The 18872-nt window shown below is 39.6% G+C and overlaps 2 protein-coding genes across 11 annotated transcripts in view; one reads left to right on the top strand and one right to left on the bottom strand.

Moving 5' to 3' along the window:
- Positions 1-14263, top strand: part of cntn3a.1 (contactin 3a, tandem duplicate 1) — a 91277-nt gene extending 77014 nt beyond the window's left edge. The window contains exons 13-23 of one of the 2 annotated variants that reach the window (XM_077514681.1): positions 1295-1470; positions 2798-2915; positions 4963-5121; positions 5243-5392; positions 6399-6469; positions 6785-7019; positions 8821-8936; positions 9197-9383; positions 10473-10585; positions 10839-11007; positions 12723-14263. In XM_077514681.1, the coding sequence (XP_077370807.1) occupies positions 1295-1470; positions 2798-2915; positions 4963-5121; positions 5243-5392; positions 6399-6469; positions 6785-7019; positions 8821-8936; positions 9197-9383; positions 10473-10585; positions 10839-11007; positions 12723-12811 (1583 nt within the window). In that variant the 3' untranslated portion in view covers positions 12812-14263. The remainder of the gene's footprint in view (positions 1-1294; positions 1471-2797; positions 2916-4962; positions 5122-5242; positions 5393-6398; positions 6470-6784; positions 7020-8820; positions 8937-9196; positions 9384-10472; positions 10586-10838; positions 11008-12722) is intronic. The other variant, XM_077514682.1, reaches the window with a different exon arrangement.
- Positions 14264-14972: 709 nt separating this feature from the next.
- The window catches only part of LOC144014601 (band 4.1-like protein 1), a 43497-nt gene continuing 39597 nt past the window's right edge, over positions 14973-18872 (bottom strand). For all 9 annotated transcript variants that reach the window (XM_077514672.1, XM_077514673.1, XM_077514671.1 and 6 more), the window contains 4 exons: positions 17883-17972; positions 17707-17787; positions 17496-17609; positions 14973-16860 (listed from right to left, as the gene is read on the bottom strand). In XM_077514672.1, coding sequence (XP_077370798.1) covers positions 16855-16860; positions 17496-17609; positions 17707-17787; positions 17883-17972 — 291 coding nt within the window. In that variant the 3' untranslated portion in view covers positions 14973-16854. The remainder of the gene's footprint in view (positions 16861-17495; positions 17610-17706; positions 17788-17882; positions 17973-18872) is intronic.

Below are 18872 nucleotides of genomic sequence, written 5' to 3'. Positions count from 1 at the left end.
TTTTTTGTTTTTTTGTTTTTTTAAATCACAATTTAATGCTGTATTACCTGCTTTATGAACGGGAAGGCATGCCTCTGCTGTAGAGAAATAGTGGCGGCTGGTTTCGGGCAGTTGTGCTTAAATTAGTAACGGGATGATTATAACAAATAACCTAAGTGGTACAAGTTAAACTGTATTTTTGGCGCCTGAGTTCAATCCTTCTTTAATATATCTAATTGTTTTGTAGCTTGCTTTCCATAGTGTAAATTATTCTTCCGTCTGGAGTTCATGTCATGCTTTGTGTTCCTCCCAAATGAGAAATTAAACTGCAGACATAGCATTGAGGCTCTACTTGATCAGAATGAGCATACTGAGGCAGAACCACAAAATTTGCAGCCATTTCTATGCTAATTCTGAGGCAAATATTAAAATCTAGGTTGTAAAAGAAGTGGCTTCAGAGCTATAAAAACACAACTGTACCGAATGAGGATTATCGTGTGCAGAGGAATACTGTATGTTGTGATTGAGGAAGCCAATTTGTGATTTTCCCCCGCAGTCATAACAAGAAACGAGCGTGACAGCTCTGCTATCAGCGGCAGAAAGTTTCTCTCGTTTTGCATCTAGTGTTGAAACTTTGCCTGGACTCACCTAGAATGCACTGCCACGACCAGCCACTTCTCCTTAGCCGCTACCAGATAAACAACTTGCCTTGTTTTGACAGTGCTGAATATAAACCTTTACTCCCCCTGACATGCTGCATTGGCTCCTCTGTCTATTAGATACTTATGACATTGATGTATAATTCACTGCTCACCGGACTCTAACCCTTTGCTCTTTTATCTCCTCGGCACAGTAAAAAAAGAAGCCCGTACGAAACAGAATAAAGATCATGTTGATAGAGAAAATAGCAAAAGTGAAATGCAAAACGCAAAAAGGCAAAGAAAGTGTTGACACAGACTTAAATTGCAATGCAGACCGAGTTTAGATTTCTTCTTTGCCACTGCAGCATTACAGTGACATATAGGAATGTGCCTTAATTTATGCAACTCATGCAAGAGGTACAATATTTGCTCACTGAAAGACCAAATATAATTTATTCCGAGTTGGCTGAATATCTGGGACAGGACAAAAAAAAAAAAAAGATAACCTTTTTTTCCCCTCTCTCTCAGTATGGTGATAAAGAAGAACGACAACCATCTGATAGAGGACAATTTACATCCATTCTCAAAGTCATCCAAAAAAAAGTGTTTGAATCATGAATGAGGGGGGGGGGCGAAAAAAGCTTGTTTAGTATTTTTCTGCTCCATGTCTCCAGAGCCAACTGTGATCACAAGCCCAGCTGGTCATCTGGACGTGACGGTGGGGGAGAGCATTGTGCTGCCATGCCAGGTGTATCGTGACCCCTCGCTGGATCTCAAGTTCACATGGTTCTTCAACGAGCAGCTCATCCACTTTGGCAGCGCTGGGGCTTATTTTGAAAGAGTTGGGGGTGTAAGTGAAAGTCCTTTGTATCTCTGATAGTAACATAGCCACATAAAGCGTAATGGGAAGGGTTAAGCTATCAAATACAGCCGAATATCTTTGACCACATACTTTGTACTTAACTGTCGTTCACAGTGACTCTTGGGAGAGCTGCTCTTCATTATATATATCTAAAAAAGCTCTACTAATTCCATCTCTTATCAGTTAACAGATTAATTTACACCATACTTCAGGGAGCAACATATTCATTACTAAAACATACAAATAAGTGCTCTATGGTTGCCCGTTCAGCTGGTAATAACAACCCCCTCCATCGACAAGAGCAGCAACCTTACCAGTTAATTCATTATGCAATGTGCAGCCAAGCATAACACTTGTTCATCTAATAACGATGCTGTCTCCTAAAGAAGATAAGCAATTAGGATGTGCTTTATCATTCCCACTTTATTTTATATAGTTATATTTTTTTGCATTCAACGTGATCATGGGTAATAGTAAGCTAATAATGTCTTTTACACACTTGACCCCACTGCGCTCAGCTCACTTACATGGTGTAAAAATAGTGAGTAGATGATAAGAGGCAAGCTCCCTGACAATAATTGTTCAGTCAACAATTTCATAATAATTGATGTCACATGGATAATATCGTGTCTGTTTTTCAGCACGCATAATTAGAAATGTTTTGCAAAATGCTTTCACATGTAGTGTGCAGCTGCTACTTCGAAACTAGAACATGCCATATATGATGTACCATATATTACAGTGTCAGTGTTTTCTTGTAATACTGTTGGGAGAGGAATTACGTTATTATGAATCACACCTGAATTGTAGGCAGGGTGCCCTGCCGTTGCATTTAGCCAATCATATTGAAGCTGGGCTTATTAATTGTATTTCCATTCATGTCAATGGGAAAATATGATTTGAGACGCAAGTATTTAGGTTACATGTGTAGTCACAGAAAATAAATTGAACTCACCTCAAGACACAACCAATATTTCAGAAATGTGTTCCTTTTAATCTTTTAAAACAACTCTTTATTAAGCATTACTGTAGCTCTGATGGTTTTGAAGTTGGAATGCATTTGGCATTTAACCATGTTTGTGCAGTAAAAAAGAGTTGAGCAGAATAGATGAATAGATAGATCTCAAAAAAGCTTTTAAATCCAAACAAACATTGAAATGACTGCAAACCGATCACGTGTGTCCCTGAGGTTAAGCCAGTGATTTCACGACCAGAATGTCACTCACAAATTGAATATAAAAAAAAACCAAAAAAACAGACAAACAAAAAAACCTGCAATTTTATGTAAAGTAATTAACCTGAAATGTTTTGACAGCGCTCCGCTGGGGACATAATGATCCGCAATATCCAGCTAAGGCATGCAGGGAAATACACATGTGCAGTTCAGACCAAGGTGGACAGTGTGTCGATCGCCACTGATGTAGTGGTCAGAGGTAAGATGAGATGTATCTCATACTCCATGCCACTATGTACTTCTCATTTAAAATTCAAATGCACACGCAGTATTGTGCAAGAGAGAGAAAACTTCTGCGCATGAAATCCTGTAATCTTGGCATCACTGTGCTGTAGTGTCGTTAGGCTGCTGGCAGGCTCATATTTAACGAAATAGCTATTTATTTATTTTTTTGCATTTCAATTGGAATCAGCTCCCCTCTTTTCCACTCCACTTTTTTTTGCCTTTGTTTAAACAAGGCAGTTACTGTGCAATTGATAAGAGGACTGTAAGAATATACGTAATTGCTTCTTAGAATAAAGATACAGATAATTGTAGGGGAAGAGGGACAAAACTTTCTTTAGTATTTTCCGCTACATTGGGTTAATGTTAATTATTATAAAAACAAAAAGGTAGGTTTGATACATTTTTGTTAATGCTAAGCTTACTCTGCAGAGCCTAAGTTGCACAACCCTGTGTCATATCTGACTCATACTGGAGACCATTGACATGGAATAAGGCATGATTACACAGCTACTCTTTGTAATTATCCCTCTAGGACTTATCCAGGAGTACAGCCAGTGGGCCACAGCCGCCTCATCCATAGTCTCTGAGCCTTTGTGGTTTTCATGCAGTCAACATTTTTAAAAAGTAAAATGTGATGCCTTTTATTTAGATGTGCAAGTGTGCGGGCAATCCAAGTGGGCAAGAGACATGTGTCTTCAGCATTCCCGACTTAGCGGCATTGCCCCTATACTTAGTGACTTTTTTGACACTTCTAACAATTATTTTTCCAAACACTGACCAGCAGCAATGCTGACAGTAGAAGTCTTCAAGTTAACAACATTCATATGCACGGCTCAGTGAATGGAACAAGGGGATTTGACTGATAATGATTTGGGAGACTCAACAAGAAATGTCTTATATGAGTTAGTTCCATGGTGTCCAAACTACGGCCCGAGGGCTATTTGCGGCCCGCCGTCTATTTTTTAGTGGCCCGCGACGTATGTTAAAAATGGCATTTGACTCAGTTCAAATAAAATAAAAACATAAATGTTTGTAGATGGTCAAAGTAAGAAAGGAGGGTGTAAAATACAGGTGCCATTAAAGGATATTTTAGTTAAGTAAAACTAACAAAATAACTAAAATTCAAAAAACTATTATATACTATATATATATACTAAACTATAACGCAATAACGAAAACTAACTGAAATTACATTTTATGTTTGCAAAACTAACAAAAACAATATTTATAGCAAACATGTCCTTTGTTTTAGTTTTGGTGTGATTTTTAGAAGATTTATTTTGATATCAACCGGAATGATGACGTTTGAAAGTATGTGACACAGATGTGATGTCATCTAGCTGCAGCCAATAGAAAAGCACCTTCGATGGCGTCGCTCCCATGCTGGTTTTTAAATATTGCGCACAAGCAATACACCTTTGGAAAAAAAAATATTACTAATACTGAAACTAACTAAAACTAAGCATTTATTAAAGAACTAAAACTAATAGACTAACAGAACCACCCTGAAAACTAATAAAAACTAACTAAAATAAAAAATTCCAAAACTATAATAACCCTACTGCCATATTACAAATAAAATGGTTTATATACTGTAGCATTTTTCTAAATATGCAAAAGCACCAATAAATTATTTCTACAATTTTTAGGACTGAACATAATTTCTCTTCATAACATTATGTGGCCCTTGCGTCCTTCTGATTTTCTGTATGTGGCCCTCAAATGAAAAAGTTTGGACACCCCTGAGTTAGTGGTTTGTGCTCAAAAATGTCAGCACACTTTAAAATAATAGAAAACAAATAATGCACATTACAAACATTTTTTTGTGAATTTTGATTCAATAGTGATGCAATGTTAATGACTGCTTACAATAAATTACCGGTATATATTTTTTTCATTTTCCTCACGTGACAAGTACAGTTCAATCCTTTATATAAATACTCTCAATTTAGGCCCTGAGCAACGGCTCCAGTTTCTCTCATTGCCCCTTTTGGAAAATAATTTTACACCCTTGCATCAAGGTCCTCCGGGTCCCCCCGTGGACTGCCAAGTGACTGAAATGACAGAAACCACAGCACTTTTGACCTGGGGGCCTGGGATGGATAACCACAGCCCCATTCTCAGCTATAGCATCCAGGCCAGGTCGCCCTTCTCTCTCGGGTGGCAGGCAATTACCACTGGTAGGTTCCTTTCATCCAACTCATTCAAGAAAAAAACACACACAAAATACCTCACCGACACCTCTGGGGTAGATCCTCCGGGGGGGTTTAATAAAAGGTAACTTGGTGTAATGTCTCTTAGTTCCTGAGCTGCTCGGTGGAAAGCAGCTGTCAGCCACTGTCATTGACTTGAATCCCTGGGTGGAGTACGAGTTCAGAGTCCTGGCAACCAACAGCATCGGGACAGGAGAGCCCAGCAAACCCTCTAGAAAGGCCCGTACCAAGGACATGCGTATGTACCACAACTTACTCATATATTCATAATCAGTAGCTTTGTTGATCAAAAGTAAGGAAAACACATTAAGCCCAGATTTCAATATCCTGAAAGATCTCTATTGTGCCGCTTGCTCGTGCAGACCATGTCAAAGTTCACTCCTGTGGATACCAAGCACTCTTGGCAGCTTCACTTGCCTTAATAAAGAGAAGTGTAATGTAAAGTGTACACAGTAAATTCTGGAGTGTAAATGGACTCTGTTAGAGTAAATTTTGACACTATTTAGATAGGAACCAAATAGACTCAGTTTTAGAGTAAACTAAGATTTACACTAGGAAGAGAGTAAAATAAAAAATAGATTTTTTTTTTTTTTTTTTTTTTGTTAAATAAAACTCACTTAAGGGTTAAGGTTCAAACTCCGACCTTCAGCTTCGGAGACTTCCACACTACCACCTGAGCTCTGCCCATTGGACTGCTTGCTTTTCTCCAAGAGACCAAAGATCGTTTTTGGTCTGTTGGAGTTCAGAAGATTCCATGCAATCATGGAATCAGCTGTAGCTGACATGAGCGATATACTAGCAGAAACCAGGAGCTACGTTCCTCAGGGAGTAGATCGGCTGTCTCCCAAGCTTAATTTAAGATCGTGACTTCGTTCCTACCTTGAATCACTTTTATTTTGTATTTTTTCCAATTCTTTAATTTACTCTCTTCCAAGTGTAAATATTGCTCTAGATTCTATTTGGTCCTTATCTAAATCGAGTCAAATTGACTACAGAATTTACTGCTTTACTAAAAAGCTGAATACCTTGAATTTTCAGTTAGTGGTGATATTGTATGAATTTCATATAGAGAACATTAATTACATTTCTGTTTGCAATTAGAAAATGCCTGAAATATCTTACGACGACTCTACTGATGAAAACATGACATTGACTAGAGACTGTGTGGAAATTTTGCTTGTTTGTTTTTTTTTTAAACTACACGCACCATCTTATCCTGGCTGTTCATGTCCATTCATTTTTAGTTCCCAGAGTGACTCCCGCTAGAGTGAATGGTGGCGGAGGGGGACGTTCAGAACTGGTCATCACATGGGAGGTAATGTATTTTTTTTCCGAGTGAGTGGACTATCTTGTGGTTTCCTTAAAAGACATTTCAGCACATTCTGTATTTTTTTTTTCTGTGAACTGCAACATAAAGGTTAACGCTTGAGGCCTGTTCGAATAGTCACTTTTTTTTTTACTCCGCAGTATAAAGCTACTTAGGCAGAGTGATAAGTACTTGCAATTTCAGCATCTCCCTCAGCTGTATTCCTCTACAGTATATTCCAATGGTGCATTTCGCTTGATATTAATAACTTTGAACAAATCACTTTCTGGAGTCATCCCTGTGAGTCATCTTATCCTTCTCTAGCCTGTTCCAGAGGAGCTGCAGAGCGGCCCCGGTTTTGGCTATGTGGTGGCTTTCCGCCCACTGGGAACACAGGGCTGGATGCAGGCTGCTGTCACATCCCCTGACGCCTCCAGATATGTCTTCAAGAATGACAGCATCCCCCCTTACTCCTCTTACCAAATCAAAGTCGGGGTTTACAACAACAATGGAGAAGGGCCTTTTAGTCCAGTGGCTACCATCTACTCAGCAGAGGAAGGTGTGTACAACAAGTGTAGTGAAACGAACATGCACACATACACACGCGCGCACGCACCCACACACAACAACGTAGCGTATAACATCAGATTAGTGGTGCGTAGTGTGTGACAGTGAGACTCGCTTCAAAGAACATAAAGCAGCTGGGGCCCCTGTACTATATTTCTGATAGTTGCTTGCTTCTGTGCTCTTGTTCTCCTTTTTTTTTTTTGGGATAAACATCTTTAAATCCATCCATTTTCTATACCGCACGTCCTGTTTAATGAGCTGGAGTGTATCGCAACTGACTTTGGGTGAAAGGTAGATTAGACCCTGGACTGATCGCCAGTATATAGACAACCATTCACTCTCACATTCAACATCATTCAAATAATTTGTTATTCAATGTAACCTATGCCAACCCCCAATAAAACGAATATTTTTAAGCGTGTTAGCCTTGGAGGTCCCGCACTGCCCCACTGTCATATGGTGTTCCACTAGGTTCTATTTTGGGGCCCCTACTGTTCTCACTATACTTACTGCCCTTGGGCTCCATCCTAAGAAAACGGGATTTTTTTTTCATTGCTATGCAGATGACCGTCAGCTCTATGTCCCGCTTAATAAAAAGGACGCTTTGTCATTGAGGCCACTTTTGTCCTGTCTGGAGGAAATTAAAGCCTGGATGGCTTTCAATTTCTTGAACTTCAATGAGAAGAAAAGGGAAGTTATGGTCTTTGGTTTCAGTGGCCCATCTCATCCTGCTGACTTGGGTCCTCTGGCGCACTTAAGTCAACAGTCTCAACTTGGGTGTCAAGATGGACAGTGATTTTAAACTGGACCGGCAAAGTGCTGGCGTTGTCAAATCCAGCTTTTTTCACCTTAGGCAGCTGGCTAAGGTAAAGAATCTCAGTCGCACTTAGAAACGGTAATCCATGCCTTTGTTGCATCTCGGCTGGATTACTGTAATGCACATTACTTTGGAGTCAGCCAGTCCTCCCTCAAGCGTCTCCAGCTTGTCCAAAATGCTGCTGCACGTCCTAACTGGTGCCCAAAAGAGGGAGCACATAATCCCTATCCTGGCCTTTCTTCACTGATTGCCTGTAAAATTTAGAGTCCATTTTAATATTATTTTATTTGTTTTTAAATCTCTTAACGGTCTTGCCCATTTACCTCGCTGAGTTCTGGAACCCCTATGCATCTGCCCGGTGCCTCAGGTCAGCAGCCCAGACAAAATTGGAAGTACCGAGGGGACCGAGCCTTTGCAGTTGCTGGTCCTTCACTTTGGAACGACCTTCCACAAAATATTAGGCAATCTCCCTCTTTATCTACTTTTAAAACCGTCTTAAAAACCCATCTGTATTCTTCGGCTTTTGGCGCACCATGAGACTTAATATTGTTTGGGTGTTTGGTGGTGTGTGCTGTATTTTGTGTTATGAATTTAATTTTTATCCTATTTATTTATTTATTTATTTATTTTATTTTTTTTTCATTTATTTATTCACTCGCCTACTTCTTGTTATTAATTTATTGATGTAAATTTTATTTACTTGTATACTCACTTGTTTTATCTATCTTATTATTTACTGCATGACCGAATTCCGTTCCATGTACTGCACTTTGTATACAGCAATTGTTGTTTTAAAGTGCTTTATAAATAACGTTGAGTTGAGTAAATTTTTAACATAATTAAATGTGTGCTAGTTTATTTTTGGGGAAATAAATAAAATAGAATAATAAAGTGACTTTTTGTGTGTGTAGAAATGTATTTTTTGAAGCAAGTAAATGTCTTCTTTCCCATGTGGGCCGTCTTGTGTACATTTCAGAGCCCAGCAGAGCGCCAGGGAGGCTGAGAGCGAAGAGCATCTCAGCATCTGCGGTGGAGGTCACCTGGAAGCCTCTGGCCTGGAGCAACAACCGCAGACGCATCCTGGGCTATGAGGTCATTCCTGCGCATGCCCACACAATAGCAATTGTACAAACAAAATGAATAAGTCATGGCTTTTTCCTGCTTTTTAGTTGACTTTTATTAGAACACTATTTGTGCACGGGTATCTTCATGAAGAGACTCATATGTTATTTTATCCAGATACACTGTGTCTGTATCCATAGCACAACATATAGTTAAACTGTCTATAAGTGGGTTATACTGCAGATGCAGGACAATGACGTGTAGCTTTTGTTGTGCTGTGTGTGTTTTAGTTGCAATACTGGGGGCTAAAGGAGAAGCAGGAGGCAGCCACTGTGATTAGGACGGTGGGGAATAAGACTTCAGTGCACATTAGGGACCTGGAGGGCAGCAGTACCTATTTGATATCTCTGCGGGCTTATAACAGTGCTGGAGTGGGTCCACAGAGCAACATTGTCAATGTCACCACCAAGAAACCTCGTAAGAACTTCTTTTATATCATAACTAGCAAAATATTGTGTCTTGCTCTGTGTATGTTGTTGTTTTTTGGTTTTTGTTGTTTTTTTCACTTTTTTTTCCAGTGTTACGTTTTATGTGGACAGTAGGAACAATTCAATAATGTTATTGGTTATTTATCTTAGTGTTACTTTAAAAATGACAGACACCACGAAGATAAATATTTCCTTCCCAGAATAAAATACAGTACTTTATACCAACAAGAGCCAGTTGAGAAGTTTAAACAAACATAGAACCTGAGATTCAACACTTAACCTTTAAAATGCTCTTATTAAATAAAGCCAGCCTCCCAAGTCTTATTAGATAACAAATAGACTGTGACGATCAGTGAAATAGCTAAAAAAAAAAAAATTGCTCTGAAGGTTAGAGGCTGAAAAGATTTAGTTATTTGACACGCTAACTTTGCCAGCATTTAGATATCAACATGATCAGCAAAACAAGATTGATCTGGGTCCACAATTAATATTAGTTGAATTGCGCGTTGATTTGTTATGCCCATTTTGACTCCCTATTACACCTTGTTTGACTGTAATAGTCTTGCAGCTAGCAGGAGTGAAAATGATGTAACAGCCACCAAGCTTCTATTCTATTTTGTCAGTTTATTATGTAGCTAATTTAATGGACCGTCTCCTCCATAATGCAAATTATGCTTGAAGAGGATCTGGCAGTCAGTGTTGGGCCACACTGCGCATGTTGTTTTGACAAGATTTTGCATGTCACAAAATGACTGCATTACAACAGCCATTACTCTTAAGCCTCATGCGCTGGATATTTGGATGATAATCCATTTTTTTTTTTTTTTATGTCAGGAAGAGCAAATAATAATCACAATTGTTTTGACATTTATTAAACAAGGTGTCTCGTCACCTCATCCCTCTCGCAAAGCCTGCTGCTTCTACACCACCTGAGTCACTGTTCAACTGTTAATGAGAAATATCCTTCATGCTGAGTTGGTTCTTGACTTTAATGTTTATTGATTGGCTTCTTGTTGTTTTTATTCCCTCACTACCGCCTCTTCTCCTCCCCTCGCCAACTTTCTCCCTCCCACTCTAGCGCCCAGTCAGGCCCCCGCCAAAATCATGTGGAACACTTCCAACTCCAAGGTCATCTTGCACTGGGACCAAGTACACGCTCTGGACAATGAGTCTGAAGTTACGGGTTATAAGGTAACGAGTGGAAAGCCCTGCACTTTAACAACAAGGGAATAAACGAACAGCACGACGTCAATGGTAATTCAATACAGGCAGATAGATGAAAACAACGCAATTGGCATAGTCTAGATTGAGTTCAGTGGAATGCAAAGGCAGGAAAAGCACCGTTCCTAGTACGATGTCCAGTAGCGTTCACCAGCTAGCTTTGTCATCTGTCCCTATGTTTCATTGTATAGGAAGCAAGGCTGATGTTGTGTTCATCCCACAGGTGATGTACAGCCAGGACAAACACAGCCGTCCCAGTGTGGTGGAGACCAACACCACATCCTTAGAGTTGTCGCTGCCCGTCAATGAGGACTACGTCATCCAGATTAAACCTTTCAGCGAAGGCGGGGAGGGCATCAGCAGTCGCCTGATTAGAATCCCCAAGATAGCAGGTTGGACAGTCTCCTGATACATGATACATGATCCATGAAACACGCAAACAGAACATTTCCTGTCAATGATGCTGCTTCACATGAAATCATTTAACGGGAAACATGAGAAGTGAGTGTGAGTACAAATGTTAAATGCTCATCAGTGAGCTTTGCAGTGAGAGTGAATGTGGGTCCGGTTTTATTTTATTTCATTTTTTAACCCTTCAAAGTGAAATTTGCACAGAATCTCAGACGTCCACTTGTTTTCCGACATGGGCAGATGGGCATGGGGCCAGTGCAGGGGGCATGTCACCCCACCCACCTTCATGTTGACTGCACACATCTCTGATACCAACATCGGCTTCCCTCTTGAAATTCCCTCTAGAAATTAAAAGAATATAAATTTGCCATTCAATTCATGTAATTTTAAGGAAAATTCTGTAGTGGGATATAGATGTCCTTTTTTTTTATATATATTATCAGTCTTCTTGGGGGAGGAGTCAGAATGTATACATCAAGAGTGGCCTACTAGTGGTGTCAGGACTAGTACTGGTATCAGTGACCATTTAAGTTGAGTTCACGTACTGATATCGGTCTGGAAAAAGGTGGAATCGAACATCCCTAGATAATCCAAAATGAAGCCTGGACTTTGATTGACGTGCATCGTGGTCACCATCTTGAAGCGGGAGTCCCACAATGGCCTTGCCCATGCCCCCTGCCCCCAGTTCCACTTTCCCATCTGCGCCCCTGTTTCATGAATTATTTTGCAAAACTCTTTCTAAAGGATCCTCTCAAATATTATAAGACTCACGTTTATCTATTTACATCTGCATTGTCAGCAGTACAAATATTATTTGCAAACATATATCGAAGGACGCTGTGGAAATAATGTGCTTTACTTGTGAAGTAGTTTTTTTTTTTTATTATTTTTTATTTTTTTATTTTACCACTGCAACTTTTGTGTCAGGTTGTTCTAAAATTGTGCATGACACACTACTGCCACCCAGTGGCTCAAGTAACACATCTATATGTATATGCTTTCTGATACTTGGAAGATGGAGGGAGTGGGATCTAGTTACAAGAGCTGTATTCCAAAAAATAAAAAAATAAATAAAAAGTGTCCTTCACAAAATTAATAATGCTCGGTTAGTGCCAGGGAGGCATATTACAGATAAGGAGTAGACGGCTGGTATAACTTACACTGAAAATTTGGATGGGTAATTTTGGAAAGATCATTGTCAAGCATAAAGATAAACATTTTATTCTGTCATAAGCAGACACACCCATTGAAATGCATTAGGAGGGAAAAAAAATGTAAAATTTTGTAAATCCAAAATATTCTACAAAAAATGATAAACCTCCATTGCAGTGGAGCACACTTGTTTCTAATCCCCCCTAAAAAAAAAAAAAATACAAAAATACAAAAAACTTAATTTAATTTAAAAAATAGAACGTTTTACACAATTTGTTAGGGCTGTTCTGCAACATATTGAAAGCTGTTTCCAATATATTGGTCATGTTATTTGTTTACATGAACTGGCCAAACCATTACAGTAAGAAGTGTCTCTCAATTTAATGTAAACTACAACCATCATACTGAACAGAACCTATTTGAAAGTGTTAGATCAAACTGAGGATTGTTATATTTGATAGATACTCGGTGGTCAGGTGTCCCAGATGTTGAGTTGGCAAAGGTTCCATCATACATATGTGTTGTTGTTGTTGTTTTTTTTAAGCCTCCATCGCCACGGGAGCAGCCTCTGTGTCATCACTTCCTGTGGCCAACCTCGCAGCTCTCATCCTCACAGCCAGGACCGTGCTATGACCGACGTATGCAGGAAGTCAGCCGAACATCAAGGCAATGAGCAGGTTCAACATGAGAGAGGGGCCAGGGAGCCTCATCTTCGCTTTCACCTGCTTCCCACCCGACTGTGACTTTTGTCCTCTTCTAGCTGCAAAAGATAGCCTTGTGAAGAACGTGCTCCATCCTTTGTTAAGGAGTCATTTAAAGGAGCTGGCCCTTTAAGAGGGCGCCGATGTGACAGGAATTGACCTGCAGCCGCGCTGGATGTTTTTTGTTCTTTCCTCACTTCTAATATATGGATAGTGTCATGTATTGGAGGTTGTGTACTCGTGGAATTTTCCTGGATTTTCATTCTGGTGTATGGGGACAAGACAAACTTTCAGATGAAACTCTGAAACAGGGGACATCCTAGTTGAGAGTGGTTAACGAAAAAAATGCTCCATTTCGACTGTGTTTTGGAACACAACAAAATGAAATGAAACAAGGAAGCCCATTGCTCTTTGACAAACTCCAAATTGGGACCTCTGTGACTTTACTTGGATCTTATTGATGCTTTTTTTGTTTTCAGGCTGCATCTCATCAGCCATAAAACAGACTGGAACCAAAGTTGTGATTCATAGACATGACAAGGCCAAACCTGCTGATGGTGCGAGCGCTGGTGAATCGATGTCTTACTTTCCCTCCTCCATATTCCCTCCTCACCAAGTGCATAATGACGGCACTCTGAGAGTTGTACACTTGATGTATGGAATCCTCAGGTCCCAATTGAGCCTTAAGTCTTCTAATTAGGATTCATGTTATTGCCAACATTTGTTTCTTTTCTGCTCCTAATTTGTTTCTCCTCGTTGTATTCTATGTTCTATGTACTTTGGGGCAATGCGGGCTCTCAACAACACACCTTTCTCCTGTCTTTCATCACGAGAGACTGGCCTTTCTGGGTTTCTGACAGAGTATGGATTATTTGTCATTTGCTGATAACAGATTGGGATTGGCAAATTTATTAGTCGTAAGGATGCTTCAACAAGCGTTTAACAAACATAATGCAATTTTCCTCCTCGGTTCTTTTCTCTTAACTAATGAAACTAGTCTTGAAATTGTGAGCGCTGCTTTCCTGGTCTTTATTCAGTCAAAACTGTCTTGAAGCTGTTCAAGACCTTCAGCTCTTTTTTTCTGCACAGGACTTTCATATTGTTACAAAAATGTCAAGAAAATCCATTGGAACAAGACTCATTGAGGAGTCCTGCAGCAAGACAGGATGCTGTGCTATGTCTATGCCATTAATGTGCCGTCATTTTGGGATGTTTGCATTAAAAAAAAAAAAAAAAAAAAACTGAATTAAAACTTTTCCAAATGTCCCAAAAATTAACTTTCTTGTCATAATGTGCATTTCTTTTCATACAATAAAATTACAGTAATATATGACCTGGCACTCTCTCGTACTATATTATGTGATCTAAATTCCTGTCTTATACCGGTATTGATTTTGTTTTAATATTCAAATAAATTCCTGTGTTCTACATTATTTCTTTCTTTGAAGGAAAAGTATTTTTCTTCAATTTCCTGTGCATATTGATGCATTTCTTATATTTTTAAATATTTAATGGACTTACTTAATTTTAAGTGTTTCATATTAACTCATATTGCTATCTTTGCAGAACGTGTTTTATGCCATTTCTGAGTGTAACAAACTTATACATGCAGTATTGTTTTGAGTCAGTGATCATATATATCATATGTATGATAATGATCATAAATGTTATTTGGATTTCCATATCCACCCCCGAAATACTAAATCAGTGTGGTGGAAAATATCTGGCCAGTTGGTTGTGAGAGTGTGTGTGTGTTTTTTAAAGGCATGAACAAAACTTGTGTTTTTTGATTTTGAGTTTTGAAAAAACAAAACAAAACACAATATCGTGGTAATTATCGTATCGTGATGTTTAGATGTCTAGAGTGTAGACACAAGTGTGTGGCACCCTTTGCACTGACCTAATACGTTGGAACCCAACCCCCAAAATATTTCATCAATTTATTAAATAGGTTCTGGCATTTTTATGGCCAGTTTTGAAATAAAGTCGGGGGGTGGACTGTAGCAAGCGTTTGCAGATCCGTGCCTGCAGCCCACAGGCCTTGAGTTTGGCACATGCTTTCACTAAACAGTAAGCCAGGCAAGGGGCCGCTGTGTTCTTGTCTCGTTCTTTATTTGTTTGAGGAATGCAAGTACAATGTACAGCAGACACGGCACGACTTGACGGAGAAGCACTGCTGATGAGATGCAGCTGCAGAGGAAGGAGTGCAGAAGGTCCCAAAGTCTAAAAGTCCAACGCATCTGCAGTTGCTCCCAGGTGGGACAAGCACGTTTTTGTCACGTACAGGAAGCTCCAATATGATTGACGGGAAAGGTGACAAGTTCACGTGCACTGAGTTGATGCAAGGCTCTCTTGATGGCGTCTGGTGCCCTCCAGCGTCTATCGACACCATGGCAACTACTTCACATATTCATTGACCTCGACCGGATACAGTCGCTACAACGTACATGACTGTTGTGTTTTGGACCATCTTCCTTTTCGTTCACATGACGCACAACACCATACATGTAAATGTTGAATACCTCCCTTACCTCATGAAAAAAAAAAAAAACTTTTTGTCACAATTCTTCAAGAATCAGTCACATGATACAACCCTTTGCACCAGTTCTGCATACAAGGACGCAAGTCCTGATAGGCCTTGTCAACACTCTGGCACTTCAGTAATTACATTTCTAGATACAAAAAGCTTTCACAAACCTCATTCCATTTAACTGATAAGTGGCACATTGCACGTCTGTAACGTCAAAATAAATAAATAATCAGAGCGCTGCACATTGCAAGATAAATAGTAACAATCTTTAGATGGTGCATAAATAAAATATGGAACTGCAACAGTGTGCTCTGTTTCATGTTTCATTCTTGAGGTGAGAAAATGTTTATTTTTGTGAAGCATATTAATTTTAAAAACATACAGGGCAGGGTTAGTTATGGGGGAAGAATACAGTATATTATCTCTGCAATCACTGGGCTTTAGGATTACCTACCCTGGGTAAATCTGCACCTCATTTCGTTGAGCACTTTTCATTTCCTGTCAGGAAGTTAAATTTCCTCTTTTATACAACAACTCTGACTTGGATTGTGATTAACATGGCCTTTGTTGTTTCTGTCATTACAATCTGCATTCATAACCATTTGTGTTGGCTTCAACGTATTACTCAATTAAAGCCTAATAATGCAAAGATATTGCCATGCAAATGTGATCTCAAATACTGTTACAGAAGCCCAGTGATGATCTTAATCTACTCACTACACAAATATGCAGTTGAGCTCTTTAGGCTGGGAAAGACGGGCAAGAATTGGGCCCATTTTAAACATGCTGGACTACTATGTGAACAGAAAGTGCATTAGCAACTCCTGGTTTGTAGACCCAAAGGCAGAAATTGTTGAAGTGTACAATCCATCACGTTGCAGCAAGTCACATTCATTCACACACACTACAGTACAAATCAAAATTCAAATTAGATGTTGGGCCTTGAAGGCACCACCAGAGGGAGATGTTGTTCTTTTCTAGTCAAGGCTATTCTCCTCAATCAGTGCAATGCGCATAGGACATTAACTATTTGTCCATTTCAGTAGTAATGGACGTTATTATTAAATGCATTACTAGTTAAGAAGCATACACAGCAGGAGTTTGTGAACAAGGTGTTCTACTACTACTTAACCATCTCATTAGTCCCTTTTTGTATGATGACAAGTGAGAACAAGGGTGCTACCATGGCAAAAAAATGAAGAAAATCCCTTTGAAGCATGAAAGGGAACATTGTTGGATTCTTCCAGGGCACGTTGTCCATCAATCTTTTCTTTCTTTTTTTTTTCTTTTCTTTGAAACGTCACTCCAAAACATCTCATGTCACAAGAATGAAGATATGCATCAAGAGAAATCAGAATAGCAGAAATGAGATTCAAAAAGAGTTTTGTTTCCAGTGTTGGAGGTGGGATGCATGTCTGTCAGCTGGGATGATAGGTCACAGGAAATCAAGACTGGAGGGGAAACAGAAGGCAGGTGTACTTTGAAAACAATGACATTAATGGTGTGACTTCAAAATAACTAAACTGGCTTGTATTAAAGACAATAACCCATCTGTCGGTCATGGATGTGAGTGTGGAACCAGTTTAAAACATTATCTGTGGCAAGTGTTCCTCAAACTACCCCACTGATGTAGAATTTGATGTATATTTAATTACAGCATACTTATTGCTTGTGATGGATAAATGAAGCGTCACGAAGCACTCCTGACTCCTCTAGATGACACTCTGTAATGTAATTCATTTCCAGTACTCTAGCCTTTATCTTAAACCAAGAGCACCATCTAGAGGAGTAAAAAAAAATATTGCAGGTGCTTCATGAAACTTCATGAAGCCTCATTTTCCCATGAATACTTATTGCCAATGGTGAAATTGGCTCGTTTTAGGGGTAGACCTGCCTCGTGCAGTGAGCCAGCTATCATTCCGTCACGACAAACTTTTGTTAGGCGGGCTGGATGTCATATGTCTACAAGTGGTAGCAGAGCAAGAAAAATGTGACACCCAAAACAATGATAGCATTTTTGAAACACCCTGTCAACAACTTCACAAACCGATGAAGTGCATTTGAAAGGCTAACGGCTTCTTGTTACCTCTGCTCCATGCCGTTCCTCTGTGGATGATTCTGTTTCCCTGACAACCACCGCCTTGGTCACCAGCATGTCTGGATGCTGCTGCCTGGCTTCCTGGATTGCGATGGCCAGAGCCTGCCAGATCAGATCAGATACGCCGCCGGAGGTCACTGTCATGGCAGTGTAGGCCTGCAGTGACATGACCTTGTTTGCATTGAAGTGTGCAGTTCACCTGTTCCTGATCCACATCATCATCTCCTGTGATGATGATCCTCTTTTCAATCCTGGTCTCTGAGTAGCCACCTTTCACCGTCTGTAGTGAGTTAAAAAGCATATTACATAGAATTTTACACATTAAATGATGCACTTTGTACTTTGTAAAAAAACAAAAAAACAAAAATGGTCTACCTTGGTAACCTGTGTGGTTGCTGATGTAACATTTTCGGTGACGAGGATGGGAGACCCCGTTGACTCTCTACCGAGACTGCCCATATGCACCTGTGCAGGAAAAGCAGTCGTAGATGCTGTACATATTCGCTCACTCGCCACTCAGGAAAGCCATTTGTCCTTAATATTCACCTGAAGTTCCACAATGGTTTCTTTCAAAGTAAAGTTATTTTTTGTTTTTTGTTTTTTTCTTTCACCCCCCCACCACTAGTAGTCTACTAGTACTATCTTACGTCATGGTTGGAGAAACTTGCTATGACTTACATTCTTACATTTGACCAACTGCTATAGTATAACAGTCACAGCGGGACCCCAAAAAAATCTGAACAGCTCACTGAAAGACACATTTCCTGCCTTAAGTAGCTCACAAAACATGTATTCTACTTGGGTGAGTAATTTCATACTTGGCAGGTGGGAAAACACTTTTAAGATTCCAAAATGTTTATACAAAAGCACAAAAAAAAGTCACTTTTCTGTAAGGTCCTCTTTATACTTTAACGTATCCAGCTCAAGGGTGTGCAGAAGGTGGGGCCAATGGAGCGGTGGCCTCAGACATCCACCACTGGAGGGCACCTCAACTGTATATTTATGGGCATATGGAAGGAGCATTTGGAAAACCCCATTCACCGCACCCACAAAGGGTTTCAAAGCAGGGTTTTAAACCACAGTTAGGGTTTCATAGTATGGTTAGGGTATCAAATTAGGTTTTTAAACTAGCGTTGGGGATTCAAAGTCGTGCTTTAAAGTACAAGAAGGGTTAGGGCTTTAAACTAGGGTTACGGTTTTAAACTACGGTTAGAGTTTCAAAGTAAGGTTTTAAACTAGGGTTATATGTTACAATGTAAGATTTCAAACTATACATTTCTAATTAGGGTTTCAAACTATAGTTAGGGATTCAAATTAGGATTTCAAACTAGTCAAACTAGGAAAGTACGGTTTCAAGCTTTAGTT

This window comes from Festucalex cinctus, chromosome 2, assembly GCF_051991245.1.
Source record: "Festucalex cinctus isolate MCC-2025b chromosome 2, RoL_Fcin_1.0, whole genome shotgun sequence".
Classification (NCBI taxonomy): Eukaryota; Metazoa; Chordata; class Actinopteri; order Syngnathiformes; family Syngnathidae; genus Festucalex; species Festucalex cinctus.
Note: the sequence above shows the minus strand (reverse complement) of the source record. Positions and strands in the feature narration are given on the sequence as shown.